Source organism: Nicotiana attenuata, unplaced genomic scaffold (assembly GCF_001879085.1).
Source record: "Nicotiana attenuata strain UT unplaced genomic scaffold, NIATTr2, whole genome shotgun sequence".
Lineage (NCBI taxonomy): Eukaryota > Viridiplantae > Streptophyta > Magnoliopsida > Solanales > Solanaceae > Nicotiana > Nicotiana attenuata.
Genome location: NW_017672537.1, coordinates 24714 through 45987, shown reverse-complemented (window position 1 = coordinate 45987; position 21274 = coordinate 24714). Strand labels below are relative to the sequence as shown.

Here is a 21274-nt window from a genome sequence, read left to right as displayed (position 1 = left end):
TGATGCATTATGGGCTTATCGGACGGCTTACAAAACACCTATCGAAATGTCGCCATACCGTTTGTTGTTCGGGAAGGCTTATCATCTTCCGGTGGAACTAGAGAAAAAGGCCATGGGGAGTTTTATTCACCTTTTCCCTCATTTACTCTTATTTTGTTAAGCATTAGGGATAATGCTTCTTTTTATTCGGGGGGGGGGGGGGTTCGAGTTTATTTGATACATTCTGATACAATTGGCCATTAATAACTTGATAATATTCTCTCTTTTCTTATTTGTATGTATATATCTTCTCTCTCTCTCTCTCTCTCTCTCTCTCATTATGTATATTCATTCTATCTTCAGTAGTTTTTGCTTATTAGCTTCTTTATTTTTGTTTCCATATTAGTTCTTGTTTGATTTAGTAGTTTCTTTTTATGTTTTATTAGAATAAGCCCTTGGTTTTCTTAACGCTACGGTTCTTTCCATAGGTAGTTGTTGTGTGAACCGGGTGACTCGTCCCAACGATGGATGGCGTGACAACCTTCTTAAGGGAGTGAGACCGTTTTTGTGTTTAGATAATAATAGTAGTAGTAATGAATAAAAAGACCTAATTAAGTCATGCTCGAAGAGTCAACCATGCTTCATTTGGCACTAACACACTTAACTATGTGCTTATGGTTAGAGACAAGGCTTTTAAAAGAAATAGCTCTAGTTAATGACTTTATGAGTCTTATGTTAACTTTGGTACCATCGAGTGGTTTAATTGGACCATAGTGATCTTTAAACTTGAATGTGGTCGTTGTAGGCTCTCGACTCTATCCTCTTGTACAATCTAGTTGTGTAAGGGGTGAGATGAATTGTTGTTAGTCCAAGTATTTGTGCGAAGGGTCTAGAACTTGCCCCCAATGTGATTCAAGGCAAAATCCTAAGTTCTGCTTCATTTGAGAAGTGGTTTTAGGCTCTCCTTGGCCCGTTTGAGTTTTCTATTGCCAACCAATGTCATTATCCCTAGTCAACCCCTTTGAGCCTCTAGCCTTTCTCATTTGATAACCATGTTACAAGCCTTTACCCGTTTTGTCGTGACCCTCTCTTAGCACCCAAGATTTTCTTAACACTCTTGTGAAACAAATGGCTTAAAACGTAAGTTTGGGGGACAGATGAGGAATTAGAAAAAGGTATCAAGACACAAAAAGAGAAAAGAAATAATCTCGATGAGAAAAGAAGGCAAGAAAAGAAAAGAATAAAAAGAAAAATGCAAAAAGTGAATAACAGGAAGGGTTGAATGGATTCAAAAAGAGGTAATGATCCCAAACATTGAGAAATAAGGGAGAAGAAGAATGAAATGATCAAGAAAGAGTGATGTTAAGTCTCTCTAGTCCCCAATGAAAAGAAAGTGCCTCTAAGAATCGGCAAGTGTGAGCCGAGAAATGAAAGATGGAGTGCTTAAGGAAAGGTGTAACCACTTATCCATACGGTATCCTACCCTAACCCAAAAGCCTTCATTACATCCAGAAAGAAGTCCTACTTGATTTCAAATCGAGTGAGCTTACATTAGTGGAGATCTACATGAGGGGCAAGCCTACGGTACTTGAAGCCGTACTTGTGACATTCTCTTGTAAGAGATGAATGAGCCTATCATGAATCTTCGGATTGAGTGATAACTTCTTAAAGTGAGCTTGGCAAATGGAAAGTAGAGGAGGAAGAGTTTAGAGTTCACCATGGCCTACACGATAGAGCAAGAGTCCTTGATGAGTAAAGTCAATTCTTGAAGCTCAAATGTCGCAATAGAACTTTATGTGCATGAATGCTTAACTTGTCGCCTTGTTGATAATGCATGAGTTGTGTGGGTACTTGTTGGTCCCAACTGATGTGTTAATGGCTCACCTTTGACACGCTGAAATGAACCTTAACTCTTTGACGTAGGAACTAATTTATTTGCTTGAGGACAAGCAAAGACTTAAGCTTGGGGGAGTTGATAAGTGGGGGTTTTGACTTCTTATTAGCATCTTTTTGCTCTTGTCTTAGTCTGAAAGTATTGAATTGTGTTTCCAAAACTAATGAAAATATGCAAATTGTAGGAAGGCTGGAAGTTTGGTCTCCCAAGATGAAATCCGACTTAAAAAGGAGTGTTCCGAAGCACAAGGCGATAAATGGCGCAGAAGAAAAGATGTGCGGTCCGCAGAAAAAATTGCGGACTGCAGAATTCCATCTGCGGCCGCAACCCAAGCTAGAGAACCCAATAGAAGATTGACAAATGTGCAGACCGCACATGATTTGTGCGGCCGCAAAACAGGGTCCACACTAACAAGTATTTTCAAGATCAGAGAATGTGCAGAAGACCAAGTCATGATGCCTTGCAGAAGTGCGGACACACAAAAGTTGTTTCGCAGTCGCAGACCGAAAATGTGTGGCTGCAGAATCCTCCTTCCTGCCAACTGAAGAAATTTGCGGACCGTACATGGAATTGTGCGGCCGCAGAACCTCCCGAGGGGAATTTTCGTCAGCAATTTTTACCCCAGTATAAATAGACGAGTATCACAAAATTAGGTCAAGCTTGAACATTCAAAGCTGTTGTAGCCGTTTCTTTTTACCATTTTAGGAAGTTTTAGATTATTTGAGTTTTTTAACATTAGATTTCATCATTTTAATCATTCGTTATGAGTTTAATTAGCTTTTTTTTCTGCTATTTCCATTATGAGTAGCTAGATTATTACTAGGGTTGTGACCCAACCCTAGTGTGTAAACCTTATAGGTAATTAATTTAATGCTTGTTTATGATTGAGTGTTGATTATTTAGCTTAGTTCATGCTTCAATTTTAGAATTAATGGTTGCAAACATTGATTCCTGCCTTTTTAACTTAGTCTCTACTTGAGAAAGGGGGGACTAGTCTAGGATAACTTGGCTAACAAGGAATTGGGTTAATTGAGAAATTGATTAGCCTAATTAAAGGGTTCAAACTAGAGATAGTAAGAACCCGACTTGAGCTCATATCAACTATTTTATTTGATACCCATTTGGACTTGAGAAAGCCAAATTTGGCAAAATCATTCTCTGACCGAGAGGTATTGAGTGAGTAATGTAGAGTTGAGAGCTATAATATACCCCAATCAACAAAACAAACATTAACGTCGTTATCCCATTAGGCGCAGACCTATGTTATGGTCACATCCTTATGCCTTTAAACTATTTAGAAATACGTCAAAAACATTCATCTCTAGCCTATTTTCTTTAGCTTGCAATCATTAGAGTCATAGTAGAAGTAGGAATCAAAACTCTGTTGTGGAAGTGCAATTTTAGATAGTTCATTTGCTTGCTTCAAATATATACTCCTAAAACCCCTCATAACTCTTTGTGGATCGACCCCGACTCATAGTTGGGTAATCTATATTGCACACGACAGTATCATATCTCTTAATTGAGGTGTGATGTGGACGTCATCAATAATATACTGGAGATTGGAGCACCTGTGTTCGAACTCCGGTATATTATGCTGGAATATTTTTCGGATTTTGAACAGTATTTACTTTCAGATTTATCTTTACACGACAAGTTGCTAAATTTCGATTATTTTTGATCACCCGTAGATTTTGCTATTTTTGAATTTCACCCTTTCTTATTGGCCAAGAGAAGCCCAATAGTAGCGCTATAACATAGGAAGATTCCTTTTCGCGTACCTTTTCAATTTCTGAGTCAGCAACGACTATTTCTTTTCCCGGAAAATCAACAGCCTGATCTCTCATCCACTCACATTTGTCATCTTCCTACTGCAGGTGCAGGAGAAGTGAATCTTTCAGATTTCAAAACCCTAACACTCCCGTCAGATGGCAGCTCAGACATTGCAGCTCCGACCACTGGGCAACACCGGCCTCAACCTTAGCTCCGTCGGCTTCGGCGCTTCTCCTCTTGGCAAAGTCTTCGGCGATGTCTCCGAACAAGACGCCTTCGCCGCCGTGCGTGAAGCCTTTCGCCTTGGCGTCAATTTCTTTGATACTTCCCCGTACTCAATCTCTCTCCTTCTCCTTCTTTTATTTGTTAACAGATGCAAAGATATATATCACACTCACTACATTGGACTCTTTCACACATATAGTTGAATTAAAAAGAAAATATAGTTGAATTTATTTAAAAAAACATATTTTTATATAACGTCGGTATCTGCTGTTAGAAACTTTTCAGAAACACATAGATATAGTTGAAATTGTTTAAAAAAGCATTTTTTTTTTTATTTTACACAATTGATGTTACAAATGAGTAGTGGATGTAGTGCTATTGATTTAAACTTTAGGATCTGATTCTGCACGTTTGAATTTTACAAAGGAGCAGGTATATCTGCATATGCTGATTTAAGATGTTAGTCCGCGTCGTGAATCATTTTGCTGTTGAATTTGAAAATGATATGTGAACTTCTGAAATTGTTGGTCTTTTATTTAAATTGGTTATCTTCAGGTATTATGGAGGAACGTTATCGGAAAAGGTACTAGGGAAGGCTTTGAAGGCTCTTGGAGCGCCTAGAGATGAGTACATTGTGTCAACAAAGTGTGGGAGGTACAAAGAGGGATTTGATTTCAGTGCTGAGAGAGTGACCAAAAGCATTGATGAGAGCTTGGAGAGGCTACAGCTTGATTATGTTGATATTTTGCAATGTCACGATATTGAATTTGGGTCTCTTGATCAGGTGCTTATTGATCATTTATGTTTGATTCTTCTCCACGATATTCTAGTATTCTTCTTTAGCTATCATTTCTCCTAACACTAATATTAAATAAAAAAGATTATGACTTGTAGGAATAATACTTCTTACGAGTTTCCAATATGTAATTATTATTATTTAAGAACTGAGGACTCACACTGAAATTAAACGTTTTGATCCTCGTACTTTGAATCCTTATTCCTTCACTTCCTTCGAATCGAAGGGAGTATAGTTTGTCCCATAGGTTCGTTAGTTGATTTGGTGACCTTATAAATTGCTTATAATCCTTCCTCAACTTATTATATTGATTACATATCAAATTACATGATATGTTCTCAGTGTTTGATATGTCTGGTCTTCAAATTATCTTTCTGTGTGACATTATCCAAAAGGTAGTCTTTGTTTTGAACGTAAAATTTATAGCCCTCCCTCCCCCCCTTTCCCGCTTGTCACAATTTTGTCTGTGGAAATATGTCGATTTAGTGGCATTTTTTAATGTCTTGAACAGATTGTGAATGAGACGCTTCCAGCCCTTCAGAAACTAAAGCAAGCTGGAAAGATCCGTTTCATTGGTATAACCGGCCTTCCATTGGGGATATTCACTTATGTGCTTGACCGGGTACCTCCAGGGACAGTCGATGTCATCCTGTCATATTGTCACTACAGTATTAACGATTCAACTTTGGAGGATCTGTTGCCATACCTGAAGAGCAAGGGTGTGGGTGTGATCAGTGCTTCCCCTCTTGCAATGGGTCTTCTTACTGAGGCTGGAGCTCCAGAGTGGCACCCTGCTTCTTCTGAACTTAAGGTCAATTATTCTTTTTTCACTTGACTAACATTATCCCCTATAAGAGCTTGGCATATTTGCTAAAACTTCCCAGTTTAGATTAGTTACCTTGTACTATCCCTGCACTCTAATCATTTTTTCCATCTGATCTGCCATTAACTGCAGACTGCTTTGAATGTTTAGTTCTGATACCCGGACCAAAAATTTAACTCCTTCAAGATATTGCTTATTGAAATTAGAACATACAGAAGATCTTCTAGCTCAGAACAAGCAATTGACTTTTAATTCCATGGACTGCTTCTAAATTATGATGTTATATATCTTGTTTTCAACATGTACTTGGCCGTATCCACTCTCTCAGAGTTTTTCTTCTCTCCACTCTCCATGCTTCTTCCTGAATCTTTTCCAAAAGGAAACAACATAAAACTGGGTTTTGTTTATTTTCTTACTAACACATGTCTCTGCACACTTTTGCTCACCAGGCTGCCTGCCGAGCTGCCGTTGATCATTGCAAAGGAAAGGGAAAGAATATCTCAAAATTAGCCTTGCAATACAGTTTAGCAAATACCGATATTTCATCCGTACTAGTGGGGATGAAGTCCGTTAAAGAGGTTATCTTTTTTCATAGACCTTGATCCTCTACCTCTAAATTTGTCATTTATAACTCTTATTGCAGCTTATGAACTCGTCTTTTCTTCTTTTTTAGGTAGTGATATTATTGATTACACTTGTCATGAAAAGGAATGGCTTGCTTAACTATGTTGCTGAAAGAAAAAGGAGTAGGAAACAAAATGATTACTGACTGATGAAAAATGGATTTACTTTCTTATACAGACTACAAATTGGTAAAAAATAGTAGGATTAGGTAGAAAATCATGAACCTTTGAACAGGACCATGAGATGTTCTAAGTGAACAGAATTTTGAGGTGGAAGCTCAAGGAACAGAATTTTGCAAAAAATGTCCAACACAGTTTATCTAGGTGCTTAGCCCATGTATCCCTTTTGGATGGTTTTATGTTGGTCCTCTTGTGTGTCCACTCACATGTTTGTGTGCAGCGTCCTGATATATCTTTTACTTGAAGGTGGAGGAAAATATAGCAGCTGCCCTGGAGCTAGCAACGGCTGGTATGGATGAAGAAACATTATCAGAGATCACAGACATTCTGAAACCAGTGAAGAATCAGTCATGGCCTAGTGGTATCCAACAAAGTTGATTTTTTTGACAGTTCAATGGGCTGTGAAGCAAGGTCTTGTGATTACCTTTGTTGTGCATGTTTATTTTCTCTTGGACATTTAAAAATAGTCCAAGTTGAAATTGTATGTTGTATGCTTTGAGCTTTTAACTATCAAAATAAATAAATAAAATGTTGCATTATTTGAGACATACCACTCTCTACTGTAAGAGAACCTTGGAAGTAGAAGTTTTAGCGGCTGGATTCATTTGATAATCTAGCATGTTCTTTCGCCGTTCTTTCTGATCTGAGTAATAGGCTGTGTTAATGTAGCTGCAACTGCGCATGGCAGATCTCATCTACTGCAGACATTATGAAGTGGAGACTGGAAACTTATAGGGCATAGCAGCAGTCGTCTAAGACTCGGACAAGATTTTGAATTTGTAGGAAATTATCTAACTAGGAATAATAGCTTAAAGAAATACTAGCATATAGTCTGAAATAGACTTTTCAATGTATATAAAACAGGACATAAGTTTTGTTACGCGGCGCCTCCCTGAGATTCCTTGGAAGGGCGATGTAAGGCTAAGCAACTGATGTCAGTGCAGTTACTATCCGCCAACTGAGATCCCTTCCGTACGCTAGACGAGATTGTCACCGCCGTACGGGAAAACCAATGTTAAGAGCAATTGAGAGAACAGAAATGAGAATTGAGAATGAAAGAAAGCTTGATTGCATTAATGAAAGCTATTACAGAAAAGCAACGCGGTGTCGAGGGGGAGAGACACCAGTACAGAGAATTGTTTGTTTGTTAGAAAGTTTGATTGCTTGATCCCCATTAATAGTGCTTAAAAAAAATAAACCAAAGTTATAAGACTAGACTTAACTAAGCTAAAGAAACATAATGGAAGTACATAAAATAAAACTACTCTATATTTACAATGAAAAGGACTTAGTTTTCTGCAAGGCAGAAACAGGTCCATTGTCAGCAACATTGTCTTTGGCATCACGGTTTGCGCGCGCGGCGTTGTTGGCATCTGCCTGCGGCTGGGCGCTGGCGAGGGATATCGGTGGGGCGACAGAGGCACATGCGCGCTTGTCACTTGGCGCAGCCAAGACCACGGGGTCGTCCGTGGCGCTAGGCGTTGGGAGGCTTGCTAGGACGCCACGGGGCGCGCCTAAGGGGTCATGGGGTATGGCTGGAAAGCCGTCCATGACATTGTCCCCCACCTGAGTTGGCGACGTCCTCGGCGCCTTACTTGCAAGATAATCATCAATTAGGCTCTTGTAGGCTTTGAGGTTTGTTCCCCTCTCCCAAGTATTCTCTTTTGCATCACAGCCCTGTCATTTCACCAAAAACTCTTGGTGATCTTTCCTTGAGGCATGAATCACTCTATCATCAAGGATAGCTTCAACACGCCTTTTCCCGGTTGAATTGGGACCTCGAATACTGGGTATTGTGAGCTGGCTGCGTGAAGGATCCTCCTTGTCTTCCCGAAAAGGTTTCAGAAGGCTGACATGGAAGACGGGATGAATTTTCCGCCAAGCTAGGGTATCCACCCAGTATGCAGCTTTCCCAATGCGCCTTTCAATGGACAAGGGTCCAAAGTATTTTTGCAATAGACGAGGGTCATGGACCCCCGCAAACAAGTACCGCTTCGGGATTTTGACCATCACTTTGTCTCCTACTTGGTATTCAACAAAGCGACAATTTTGATCAGCATGCCTCTTCATCCGCTTTTGAGCTTTGACAAGATAGCTCCGCACTATCTCCAAATTTTGCTTCCATTCTTTTGAGAAGCTAGCAGCTCGAGGAGATTTTGACATGTTTGGTGCATTCACAGTGTGTGGGAGTAGCGGTTGTTGTCCGGTAACAATTTCAAAAGCGCTTTTGTTTGTACTAGAGCTCTTTTGTGAATTGAAACACAGTTGAGCAGCATCCAGAAGCTTCACCCAGTTCTTCTGTGATCCGGTTACAAAGTGGCGGAGATATTCCTCCAGCATTCCATTGAACCGCTCCGTCTGGCCATCAGATTGCGGATGAAAACTTGAGCTGTGACTCAGTTTTGACCCAAGGCACTTAAAGAGCTGGGTCCAAAAGTTGCTAGTGAAGCGTGAGTCGCAATCACTAACGATGTCTTTAAGCAGGCCCAAATATTTGACGACATGAGAGAAGAAGAGTCGAGTTGTATCCTCTGCTGAGATGTATTGTGGTGCTGCTATAAAGGTAGCATACTTGGAAAACCGATCCACCACAACCAAAATAGTTTTGAGATCTCTGACCTTGGGCAATCCGGTGATGAAATCCAGAGAAACACTTTCCCAAGGTCTCTTTGGGACAGCTAGTGGTTCCAAGAGTCCCGCTTTTGTCAAACGGTCCGACTTGTCCTTCTGGCATACTAGACAAGTCTTCACATACTGAGCGACGTCATCGGCCATTTGAGGCCAATAATATGCACAGCGAAGTAATGCCATGGTGCGTTCTTCACCGGGATGGCCGGCCCACAAAGTATCGTGACATTCCGCCAGAAGAGTCCTTCGTAGGTCTCCTCCTTTAGGAACATAAAGTAGGTTCCCTTTCACTTTCAGGAAACCATGTTCCATGTAGAACTGGCGAGTCTTGCCCTGTCCTACCAGATCAACCAAATACTGTGCAGCAGGATCCTTGATGAGTAGATCCTGTATCTGGTCTTTGATAGTAGTAGCTACTTCGCTCACGCTTAGGATGGCGAGTAGGCACACTGATGCTACATCAGCTCTCCGACTGAGCGCATCAGCAACATGATTGGTCCACTTCGGTACTCCAGGTTGAAGTGGATTCAGCTAGGAGTTCCTGCCACCTGGCCTATCGACCATTCAGCTTCGGCTGGGTCATGAAATGGCTAAAAGCTGTGTTGTCTGTCTTGACCACGAACGGGGCTCCCAGCAGATAGTTCCTCCAAAGGCGTAAGCAATGGACGACAGCCAATAATTCTTTCTCATGGGCGGCATAGCGTCGCTCTGCATCCTTCAGCTTCCGGCTCTCGTACGCTACAGGATGCCCTTCTTGTAGCAAGACTCCGCCAAGGGCATAGTCGGATGCATCCGTTTGTACCTCGAATGGCTTAGCAAAATCAGGGAGGGCCAAGACGGGCTACTAGACATAGCCGCTTTCAATGCGTTGAAGGCCTCCGCTCGCTTGGGTCCCCAATCCCAAGGCGTGACCTTCTTGAGGAGTTCTGTCAATGGCACTGCGATGAGGGAGTAATTTTTCACAAATCGCCGATAAAAGTTGCATAAGTCAAGGAACGCCCTCAAGGCGTGGATATCCTTAGGCGACGGCCATTCAGTGATAGACTGAATCTTCTGTTGGTCCATCTTGATCCGCCCTTCCTCGATGACATGTCTGAGGAAGTCAATCTGTTTTTGAGCAAAGGAGCACTTGGACAGCTTCACATATAGTTCGTGCTCCCGCAATCGGGCTAGGACCTTCCGCAAGTGCTCCAAGTGTTCTTCAAGTGTTTGGCTATATACCACAATGTCATCCGAATAGACAACCACGAATTCGTCAATGTACTCTCGAAAGACTTGGTTCATCAGGGTGCAAAATGTGGCTGGAGCGTTAGTTAAGCCGAACGGCATAACTAGGAAGTCGTACGACCCATATCTTGTCACATAGGTCATCTTGTGCTCATCGTCCTCTGCAATCCGAACTTGCCAATAACCTATCTTCAGGTCTATCTTGGTGAACACCGTCGCACCACCTAGTCTATCGAACAAGTCCGCCATTAGCAAAATAGGGTACTTGTTCTTCACGGTGATTTTGTTTAGAGCCCGATAATCCACACAGAGTCGCAGGCTGCCATCATGTTTCTTTTGGAATAGAATAGGGGACCCGTATGGGGACTTGGAAGGCACAATGATCCCTGTGTCTAGCATTTCTATCAATTGTCTCCGAAGCTAGGTGAGTTCGGGTTGTGACATTCTATAAGGCGCCTGGGAGGGTGGCTTCGCGCCCGGCACCAACTCAATTTTATGGTCCACAGTGCGCCTAGGCGGAAGTCGCTTTGGCATGTCTTGTGGCATGACATCTTCAAACTCCAGTAGTAGCTCTTTTACGGGTGTAGGAATGAGACCCGAGGAGCGTTCTACGTCTTCAATGCAGAGGGTTGCCAGGAACGTAGGTTCATGTCTTTTGACCCCCTTCTTCAACTGCAAGGTCGAGATGTTCTCAACGGCCATCTTCATGGGCATGCACGGGATAATGCAGAGCTTGGCCCCGTTTGTTCCCATCATCAGTAACATGTCTGCATATGGTACGGGCATGGTGTTGGTTTGCCTTAGGAACTCCAACCCAACTATTAACTCGAAGACATCTATGATCACCACTCGCAGGTTGAATTTTCCTTCGTAAGGGCCAAGCTTCACTGGTAGCTCTTTGGCTATTCCACCCACTGGCTGAGGAGGTGAGTTGATAGCCTTGCTACGACCTCTACCATTTCCTATAACTAGACCAAGGCGCTCCAGTTGAGTCGAGGCTAAGTAGTTGTGGGTAGCACCCGTATCTATCATTGCCCGAATAGGCTTGCCATTCACCTTCATCTCGACGAACATCAAGGTCCTCTCTTGTTTAAGAGGAGTCCCCTCATCTGCCTTCTTTTTTCCTTTCTTGGTGATTGGACATGGGTCCTTCTTCTTACGAATACCAGCACTGGTCTCCGCTAATGCCTCATAAATAGAGCCAACAATTGCATTGAAAGCACCTACTGATTCAGTCTGGTCCGTATCATCTGAGTCGTCTGGTCCGTATCATCTGAGTCGTCATCGGTCCCATCATCAAAAGCTTGATGGGCGTTCATCTATGCATATGGGAATTCATTGTTCCAATGTGTTCCACTGCAAAGACGGCATCCTGAAAGGGGCTTTCTCCCCCGATCATTGTTGTTTGACGCAACACTATGGCTGCTTGAGGAGGGAGCCTTAGATTTGGTTGCGCTCGAACTCCCCCATTTCTGCTAAGGCCACCATTGCTAGGCTGGACCCCTTTGTATCCCCGCTCGGGCAGGCGGTTGAGGCCTATCCTTCCGAGCTTCCACTTGATAGTCCCCAAGGCATTCAGCTGCTTGGATCACCTTGGGTGGGGTATCTACCCTTTGTCTTTGCAGCTCTATACGGGCATAAGGTTTCAACCCTTCCAAGAAGGTGAATAGCTTGTCTTTGTCCCCCATGTCACGTATGTTTAGCATGAGTGCGGAGAATTCCCGCATGTGGTCCCGCACTGATTTGGTCTGGCGGAGCTCCCGTAGCTTTCTCCTTGCGTTGTATTCAATATTTTCGGGAAAGAATTGTAGGCGTATGGCTGCCTTCAGTTCTGCCCATGTCTCGAGAGCATCTTCACCGGCCGTGATGGCTTCGTACTTCACCCGCCACCAGAGTTTAGCATCACCCTGAAGATACATGGCAGCAGTTGCTACCTTCTTAGCTTCTTCTAGCCCCCTCCCCCTCTCCCACGGCATCGAAGTACTGCTTGATGCCGAAGATGAAGTTTTCCACTTCTTTGGCATTGCGAGCTCCACTGTATGGCTTTGGCTCAGGAATTTTTAGTTTTTGTGCCGCGAGAGCAAGGTTCATAGCACCCCCGATTTGGTTTCCGCCTCCTCGAAGCAGGCCTTGTAAAGCAGCATTGACAACATTGAGCTGGCCTGTCAAGTCGTCTATAGTTCGTTGCATGGCAGTCACCCTGTCTGCCTCTTGTGCCCTGTAGGCTAAATCCTCGACACGCTCCTGTTGGAGGCTCTCGAATTTGCCAAAAAATTTGGCTGCCTCTGTGGCTGCCGTTTGCCGGTCTCCTTCAGAGTCGCGATTGATGTTTTCTATGTCAACTTCAGCCTGGAGCATTCTGCGGTCCAGGTCGTCCAACCTTTGCACTAGGCTGGTTTTTATTTCAGGCACCGTATCCACGATGGGATGTAATACGTCAACTGTCTCTTCGAGGGACGCAATGCGGTCCCCATGATCACGATGGTCAGAAATGGTGGAAATGGCAATGTGTTCCCTCGTCCGATGTCGAGCCTATGCTCTGATGCCAACTGTTACGTGGCGTCTTCCTGAGATTCCTTGGAAGGGCGACGTAAGGCTAAGCAACTGATGTCAATACAGTTACTATCCGCCAACTGAGGTCTCCTCCGTACGCTAGACGAGATTGTCAGTGTCGTACAGAAAAACCAATGTCAAGAGCAATTGAGAGAACAGAAATGAGAATTGAGAATGAAAGAAAGCTTGATTGCATTAATGAAAGCTATTACAGAAAAGCAACGCGGTGTCGAGGGGGAGAGACACCAGTACAGAGAATTGTTTGCTTGCTAGAAAGTTTGATTGCTTGATCCCCCTTAATAGTGCTTAAAAAAAATAAACCAAAGTTACAAGACTAGACTTAACTAAGCTAGAGAAACATAATGGAAGTGTATGAAATAAAACTACTCTATATTTACAATGAAAAGGACTTAGTTTTCTGCAAGGCAGAAATAGGTCCGTTGTCAGCAACATTGTCTTTGGCATCACGGTCTGCGGCGCGGCGTTGTTGGCATCTGCCTGCGGCTGGGCACTGGCGAGGGATATCGGTGGGAGACAGAGGCTCATGCGCGCTTGTCACTTGGCGCGGCTAAGACCATGGGGCCGTTCGTGGCGCTAGGCGTTGGGAGGCTTGCTAGGACGCCACGGGGCGCGCCCAAGGGGTCATGGGGCATGGATTGAAAGCCGCCCATGACAGTTTGTTTGTACTAGTTCTATACGAGTCCTTACTCTTTTACCGCTATTCTGGTTTTTGGGATCAAATTTGATCCAAAGACCCTAAATTCAAATTTAGATCGCTCCAAGTGGTAAAAGATTTGGTTGGAGCATCTTAATCTAGTTTTGTAATATTAGTTTGGCAGAAGATAAAATCTTGTTTTGTTAGGGAATCAAATTTGATGCAGAAAGACCTAACAGCTTGTTTGGATGGTTGTTCCCCGTTGTATCGTATTGTATTGTTATCATAAAACAATGTTTGTTTTGATTGTTTCATTAAAATTAATTGTATTGTATTGTTAAATTCATTATTCCGGAACAATAAAAAGTCCCTTTTTTAAACAACGGATTTGGTGAGGTGAGATTGTTTCCTATTTTTCTTTCCAATTATGCCTTAACTTATTACTCCACAATGCTATTTTACTCTTTAGCTTTTTTTGCTATTTTAACTCCAAGTTTCAGTAACGACCCGACCGGTCGTTTTGAGTTTTTGCACTTCGATCGCCAGTTCTCGGGCATGACTTGCCCCGTGTTATGTATTATGACTGATGAAGATCGTTGGTTTCGGTTTTTAGGAAAAACGGAATGAATTTGAAAGAACAGTCTCAGTTTAAAGCTTTGAATTTGAAAGGTTTGACCAAGAGTTGACTTATTTGTATACGAGCTCGGATCGCAGTTTTTATGATTTGGTTAGCTTCGTTGGGTGATTTGTTACTTAGGAGCGTGATCGGAATTGGTTTTGGAGGTCCGGTGTAGAATTAGGCTTGAATTGGCGAAGTTAGTATTTTGGCGATTTTCGGTTGATAGGTGAGATTTTGATCCGGGAGTCGGAATAGAATTACGAGAGTTGATGTAGCTTCGTTATCTGATTTGTGTTGTCTGTGCAAAATTTCAGGTTATTCGGACATCGTTTGGTCAGGTTTTTGATCGAAAGTGTATTTCGGAGGTTTTTGGAAACTTAGGCTTGAATTCGATGAGTTTTGAGTAATTTGATGTTGTTTGAGGTGTTTTGATGATGGGAACAAGTTTGAATGAGGTTATGGGTTATGTTGGTAGGTTTGGTTGAGGTCCCGAGGGCCTCGGGTGAGTTTCGGATGGTCAATCGGACTATTTTCTAAGTTTAAAAGTTGCGGAATTTCAGTTCAGGTGTTGCAGAGATTTATCTCTTCGCGTTCGCGAGAGGACCTCGCGTTCGCGTAGAAGGAAATTGGAAGGCAGGAATTTAAGCCTTCGCGTTCGCATTTGAAGACCCGCGTTCGCGGAAGGCTAAGATATTGTGCTTCGCGTTCGCATGGACCTGCTCGCGATCGCGTATAAGGAGTTGGGGTCCAGCGGATTTGCTCTTCGCGTTCGCATCATGTGAGTCGCGTTCACGTAGGTATGAGGAATAAAGCATTGCATTCGTGGTGCGGGTATCGCGTTCACGTAAGGTTAATTTTGGATAAAATAAAAATGTGCTTCGCGTTCGCGAGGCTGAGGTCGCGAACGCGATGAAGGTAGTTCAGAACTGGGCAGAATGTTTTAAGTCACTTCATCCGCAATTTTGGGTCATTTTTCCTCCATGGTTGATCATTTTGAGAGCTTCTTGATGGAGATTAAAGAGGGATTCAAGGGGAATCAATTGGAGATTCAACGCGCGTGGAGGCCTAATTGAGGGGCAAAGGCGTCGCGAGCTAGAGATTTCGCCGGCTCGAGGTGAGTAATGATTGTAAATGATATCCTGAGGGTTTGAAACCCCGTATTTTCACAAAATAGAGGGGAAAACAAAAAAAGATACAGTCGCCTTTTTTTAATCTATTTCAAAAATTATTAGAACTTTTATTTGGAAGCTTTATAATATTAAAATTTTCATTTTGTTCTATAATAACTAAGCAGTGATGGATAGAGTTATCCGTAATTGTTCTGGTGGAGGTAACGTGTACATATCTCGTATTCGATAGAATAATCGAAATTCACGCAAACTGTCATAGACCACATCATAAAAGTTGTGCTATAGGCTAGTATAATACTCCATTTGTCTCAATTGTTTCATACTTTCTTTTTTAGTATGTCCCGAAAAGAATATCATACTTTTTTATTTAGAAACAATTCAATTTTAAACATCTTATTTTACGTTTGATAAAATAATGTATTATCAAATAAATATTTATAATTTAATTCAAAAGTTTTTTCCCCCTGAAATTTAGTGTACAATTAGATATCGCCACATAAATTCGGACTTATTAAGTAGTACATTGAAGACCCCTAGATACTAGGTGCACATAGCAGAGAGCCCCAACAATAAACTCAGAAAGAAACCCTTTAAATTCCAATCCAAAAACTTAAACCTAAATCCCTCTTTCCATGGCTTTGAGAATTCATCTTCTTTACCCAAACTATTTCCCTTCACAATCCACAAATACCCAAATCAATTGGGTTCCCTCCATTTATACCCTCAAAAATCCACTCAAATTTCCTAAAATCTCATGCACCAACAACAACGACATGAGCGATTTAGAGCTGGCCTTAGATTTTGCAACAGAGGTTGATAAAATAAACACCCAGATGTTACAAAAACAGGAGGCACTGAAGAAAAGCAGAGAGCTATTGTATTTGGAATTTTGCAACTATACGGGCTTGAAATCGGAGGAAATGAAGAAGAAATGGAAGAGATTAAGTGAAGAGGAGAAATGGGCTTTGGTTAAAGGTTTTGTGTTAGAATGGGCTGCTCATTTTCATCCCTTGTCTGCTCGGTCTGTTAAAGATTTGGTTGATGAATACTTGGTTGAAAATACTCCTGAGTCTACTTCTTCTGCTTTTTTCCCTGGTCTCAAAAAATTGATGGGATTTTCACAGGATGATAATTAATTGTAGAATTTTAGTTTTTGTTGTTGATTTTAGCTAATTTTTATTGTATTTTGAAGATTCGTACCAAAAGAATAGTTGTGATGATTTTTAATAAAGTGATATTCAGCTTCTGACTTGGCTTATCGACCAGTTTTGTGCTTTGCTAACTATTGATGATGACAAAAAAAAACTACAGATGATCTAGTTAACGATCTGGAAAGAGAGAATTAGGAAGAGAAAATGTACTATTTGAGTTTATGTTTGAAAATTCCGACAATAGAGTTGATTAAACCCATCAATTATCAACATTAATAACTTCTCAAGAAAACGAAAATTAGATTAACTTCTCTACTACTAAACGCTCAAAAGGAGACAAGTGATAAACTTTTCTTTGTGTTTTCCTGATATCCTGCTAAACAGGAATTTTGCAATATCATAACTATAAGAAAATTAGACAATACTATGATGTAAAGTATTATGCACTTTTGAGTGAATTGCCTACTTTTAGCCACATTGAAACCTTAAACACTAGTTACTCATGGTTCAATTTTCTTAACATAGGATTATTATGGTGTCTGTGCCCTGCTGATGCAGAAGCTATATTGTAAAAACAAATGAAGGATGAGCAACTGAGAAAGGGAAAGACACAATACAGAAAGCAAAAAGAAGCTTCATAAAACCCTCATGAACTTGATATATGAGTCATCAGGATTCAAGATATCTGTATTACTGTATATACTTTTCTCTGGAACAAATGAGTGTAACAAATACAAATGCAACTGTAAAACAGACTTTCTCACCATCGGAGAGAATCCCTCCTCTAATAATGGCTACCTCATGCCTAGAAAAAAATTCATAATTTCCCGGAATTTAACTCAGTGGCCACTAGATCAATTATTCTCTAATTTGACACAGCTAAGACTAGCAAACCCTCCCAGAAAACATGGATCTAAAACCATGATTAGTAACTTAGCCGAAAGTTGTTGACCTTTTCATGAGGGAAAAATAATTAAAGAATTCTCAATGGCAAAGCAACCTCAAGAAGATTGCTTTTGATTTTGTTCTATCTTGGCTCGTAACTTCTCTTCCAATACAGAAATCTCTGTATCAAGACCAAATATTCTGTTAAGGGCATGCATATTTTCAAGTATCTCACTTAAAGTTCGGTTTTCAGCTCCATCACATTTCAGATGCTGCATTGGTCCGTGTAGCAGCTTGTTCACTATCCCTAGACTGAGATCATAGATAGCCTTCTTCTTGTTTTTGGGGAGATCATCACCCATCTTTGACAAACACTTGTCAACCTCAGCAGCCCTAATTCTTTCAGCATATGCCCTGAGCTTTTTGATAGTTGGAACCGTCTCAAGGGAGTCTTTACGGGCTTCAAATTGTTTCACTTCCTCAGTAATGATGGCCTGAGCTTCCATTTTCTTCCGCAACCGATCCTCCTTATTAGCTTCCACAACCTCTTTAAGATCGTCCACATTGTAAACACATGCACCTTTGAGTTCTGAGACACAAGGCTCCACATTCCGAGGAACAGAAATATCGATAAATAGCCTCTGTCCCCCAAATCCAGAGTTCACATCAGGAAGTGCTTGAACACTCTCCTTTACAAATATAGGAGCCTCTGAAGCAGTGCAGGTGAATACTACATCAGCCTGAGCAGCACATGATGACATTCCTGAGAGAGGTTTGTATATTATTTCAGCATCCTTCAACTCCTCACGGATGGCAGCAACTCTGTCCTCGGTCCTGTTAACTACAACCATCTTTTTACACCCTTTAGCAACCAAATGTTTGATCACAAGCTTTCCCATCTTGCCTGCTCCGACTACTAACACGCGGGCAGTAGAAGAAGAATACTCTGGAAGTTTCAGCAAAGCAAGCTCCACTGCAGCTGAACTTACTGATACTGATCCGCTGGAAATATTGGTCTCAGTCCTAACCCTCTTTCCGGCTGTGATTGCATGCTTAAATAGCTCACTTATTTTCCTACCAAAGCCAGGGACTCCCTGTCCGTTCTTAACAACCTGCTTGACCTGTGCAAGAATTTGACCTTCTCCTAGGACAAGGGAATCTAGCCCAGCAGCTACTTCAAAGAGGTGTTGTGTGGCATCTTGATTGTATAGCAAAAACCGGTGTTGGCAAAGCTCTGTAACTGGAACTCCACTAAACTGCCAATCAAAAATATTTGTGTCAAAAAGATTTGCTTGATAAAGTACAACAAGTAAGAACTGTAGCTTATGGCTTTATTTCTTTGAAAATTGTGCTTTAAGTAGTCAGACATTTGCAAAGATATTTGGGAGCAGGGGAGCCAAAGCACTGTAAACTAAATCCAATTCCTTCTTAAATGTAGAAATACAGTGTATTAAATGGCATAGCAACGCCAAATCTTTTGTTTATTCTTAAGTGTATCTTTCATTATGGAGAATATACAAAGTAATTCCTAAACCTTTGAAACCAGCAAGAATTTGTTCATAACCGACCTCAAGATACACAGGCTAGATGATCCACATTAGAGTAGAATGTGGTTTTATATCAGCAATTGTGTTGCTGGTTTATCACATGGGTTTAAGATGTGAGACAACAAAAGAAAACATTATGCAGATAATGATGATTGAAGAAAAATTTACCTTAGACATCCACTCAGTCACTTCTTTAATTCCACGATTTTGGGCCAGCGCCACAACATATATTTCGATTCTGTTACAAGTACTCAATACAGCAGCTTCCTCTATATGATTCAAGGAACATAGTTCACGAATTGCTTGAGGCCACTGTGCTTCTGGGATGGAGACTTTCTCCCGCACTTCAACTGGTGCTGTGTGAATGTTAAGTCCAATAACCATGATGCTGCTGCTACTCTTTGAATATCCTGGTCGAGAAAAAGTTACTAATGTTTAGATTCAAATTCTAACCTTCTAAAACCATCTTAGGTGAACTTCTCATCGCCGTACACTATTCAATCAATCAACTATATTAATTCCGCTCTATTCATGTATTTAGTATTCACAAAATTCATCAATAAAATTCAATCAAAGACAGATATAAATTAAAAAAAAAGACAATGAAATATCTAGATTTCTAGTTAAACAACTATTTCTGGAGATATATTAACACAGTCTGAACGCTAACTAAAATAGTCTAGTCTAAATTAATAATTCCAATCTCTAACTAAATGAGTAAACAAATAATTAAAAAGAAAAGGCTTGAGAACGATGCTTACTGTCAGCCGCAGATGTTTTCAGAAGCTCCAAAGCTGAAAGACTCGACGCTTTAGATCCCTTTTCACCATTGTTAACTACCGAGTTCGAAGCAACCTCACATCTAGGTCTCAACGAATGCGATTTCGTCCAATAAACCAACGGCTTAATTTTTCCACGGTTCACGAAAAATCTAACTTGATGACGAAAACAATCCACAGAAGGAGAAAAAGACGAAGAACAAGACGTAGAACTTAAATTATCAGAATGAAAACTGTCACCTGCAAAAGTAGTCGCAAAGCCACTCGCTACCGCCATTGAAACGCAATTTTGAGAAACAATAGCGGATATTGCGAGAGAACTCCGAAACCTAGATTTGATATTGAGATTCGGAGCAGGTGACAGAGAAGAATGGGTTTGGTATAAAAAAATTGTTGAATGGTGTGATGATATAATTGGGTATTTGGTGGCAAATTTTTGACCAAATCGATAGATGATGGTTGAATTGTAAGACAGTGGTTGGGAATTATTGACCAGTACGGCTCCTATTTATAGTTGTGGGGTTTTTGATTATTCCTTTTATATATACGCGTTGGTTCCACACTCCTCGTAGCGTATTTGGCCAAATTTTTTTTTAGGCAAAAACATTTTTTTTGGCCAAAAATGTTTTTTTTTTTAAAATTGAAGTGTTTAGCCAAGTTTTTGAAAAGAAAAAGAAAAGTGCTTTTGAGGAGAAGCAGGAGCAGTTTTGGAGAAAAAAAAAAGTAGCTTCTCTTCAAAAGCACTTTTGAGAAAAATACACTTAAAAGCAATTTTTTAAAGCTTGGCCAAACTGTTCATAAGTGCTTTTCAATTAATTAGCCAAACACAAACTGCTTCTAGTACTTTTGAGAAAAATACTTTTAAAGAAAAAACATTTCTCAAAATAAGCTGAATTTTGCAGTTTCGCCAAACGGCTATAATCCTAATTGGAAATGGTCCAAACGTGAGAGTGCTACTCCATTTAGGAACGTGATAATAATGTAAACGTTGTATACCTTTTTTGACTTTGATTTGGATTTGGTTGCCGTACTGTATTAGATTTCATCGTACGTAATTAGAGTTATAATTTGACTATTTAATAATTTTTTTTTTAGAATTTGAATACTCGTTTTTATTATCAAGGATTTATGCACTTCCAATAAGTATTTGAATGATTCCAAATGCCATCTTATAAATCCCTTTTGAGGCGTGAGTTTTTCTTTCACTACTAGTAATACGCAAAAAAACCGATCAAAATTTTCCAATCAACGTTGGTCGGTCAAAAAATGCAACCAAAAAACCGTCCAGCTTGGACAGAAACTGGAAAAAAATATTTTATATTTATTTTAAAAAACATACACGACCAAAGTTGGTCGGTAAATTGGTCAACAAGTTGACCGAGCTGGTCAGACTTGCTCAGTCAAAGAAACCTTCACATTACCGACCAACTTCGGTCAGCAATGTGGACCCAATTTTTTAAATTTTAATAGTTATATTATTATTTAAAATATTTTATAATTTAAATTTACCGACCAACGTTGGTCGGTTAATGCAGAGGAAGCTTTTACCGACCAACTTTGATCGGTATATTTTAATTTCTGGAAAATAACCGACCAAAGTTGGTCGGTTATTAGGAAAACATTGGTCAAAATTATGAATCACTTTTATATTTACTATCTAAATAATATAAATGTAATCCGTTAACACTTTTGTAATACAAATAATAAATACACTAATATATACTATAACAAATACTATAACATGCTATATATGTTGTTAAAGTAGTACAACGAAGCATGTTATACACACACACACACACACACACAC

General features: G+C 40.7%; 3 protein-coding genes across 3 annotated transcripts; 2 read left to right on the top strand and 1 right to left on the bottom strand.

Annotated features, from left to right (window-relative positions):
- Positions 1 to 3589: 3589 nt before the first annotated feature.
- Positions 3590 to 6917, top strand: LOC109213589 (L-galactose dehydrogenase). Its single transcript, XM_019377407.1, has 5 exons — positions 3590 to 3977; positions 4427 to 4655; positions 5179 to 5478; positions 5940 to 6068; positions 6540 to 6917. The coding sequence occupies exons 1-5, from the start codon at positions 3802 to 3804 to the stop codon at positions 6669 to 6671; spliced, it is 966 nt and encodes a 321-aa protein (XP_019232952.1). The 5' UTR covers positions 3590 to 3801; the 3' UTR covers positions 6672 to 6917.
- An 8715-nt stretch (positions 6918 to 15632) lies between these two features.
- Positions 15633 to 16356, top strand: LOC109213584. Its single transcript, XM_019377401.1, has one exon. It carries the CDS (start codon positions 15738 to 15740, stop codon positions 16239 to 16241), a length of 504 nt encoding a protein of 167 aa, XP_019232946.1. The 5' UTR covers positions 15633 to 15737; the 3' UTR covers positions 16242 to 16356.
- A 534-nt stretch (positions 16357 to 16890) lies between these two features.
- LOC109213588 (glutamyl-tRNA reductase 2-like) lies at positions 16891 to 19960 on the bottom strand. The gene is made up of 3 exons (XM_019377406.1): positions 19450 to 19960; positions 18857 to 19098; positions 16891 to 18397 (listed from the first exon to the last, which is right to left on the bottom strand). The coding sequence occupies exons 1-3, from the start codon at positions 19742 to 19744 to the stop codon at positions 17258 to 17260; spliced, it is 1677 nt and encodes a 558-aa protein (XP_019232951.1). The 5' UTR covers positions 19745 to 19960; the 3' UTR covers positions 16891 to 17257.
- Between the last annotated feature and the right edge of the window lie 1314 nt (positions 19961 to 21274).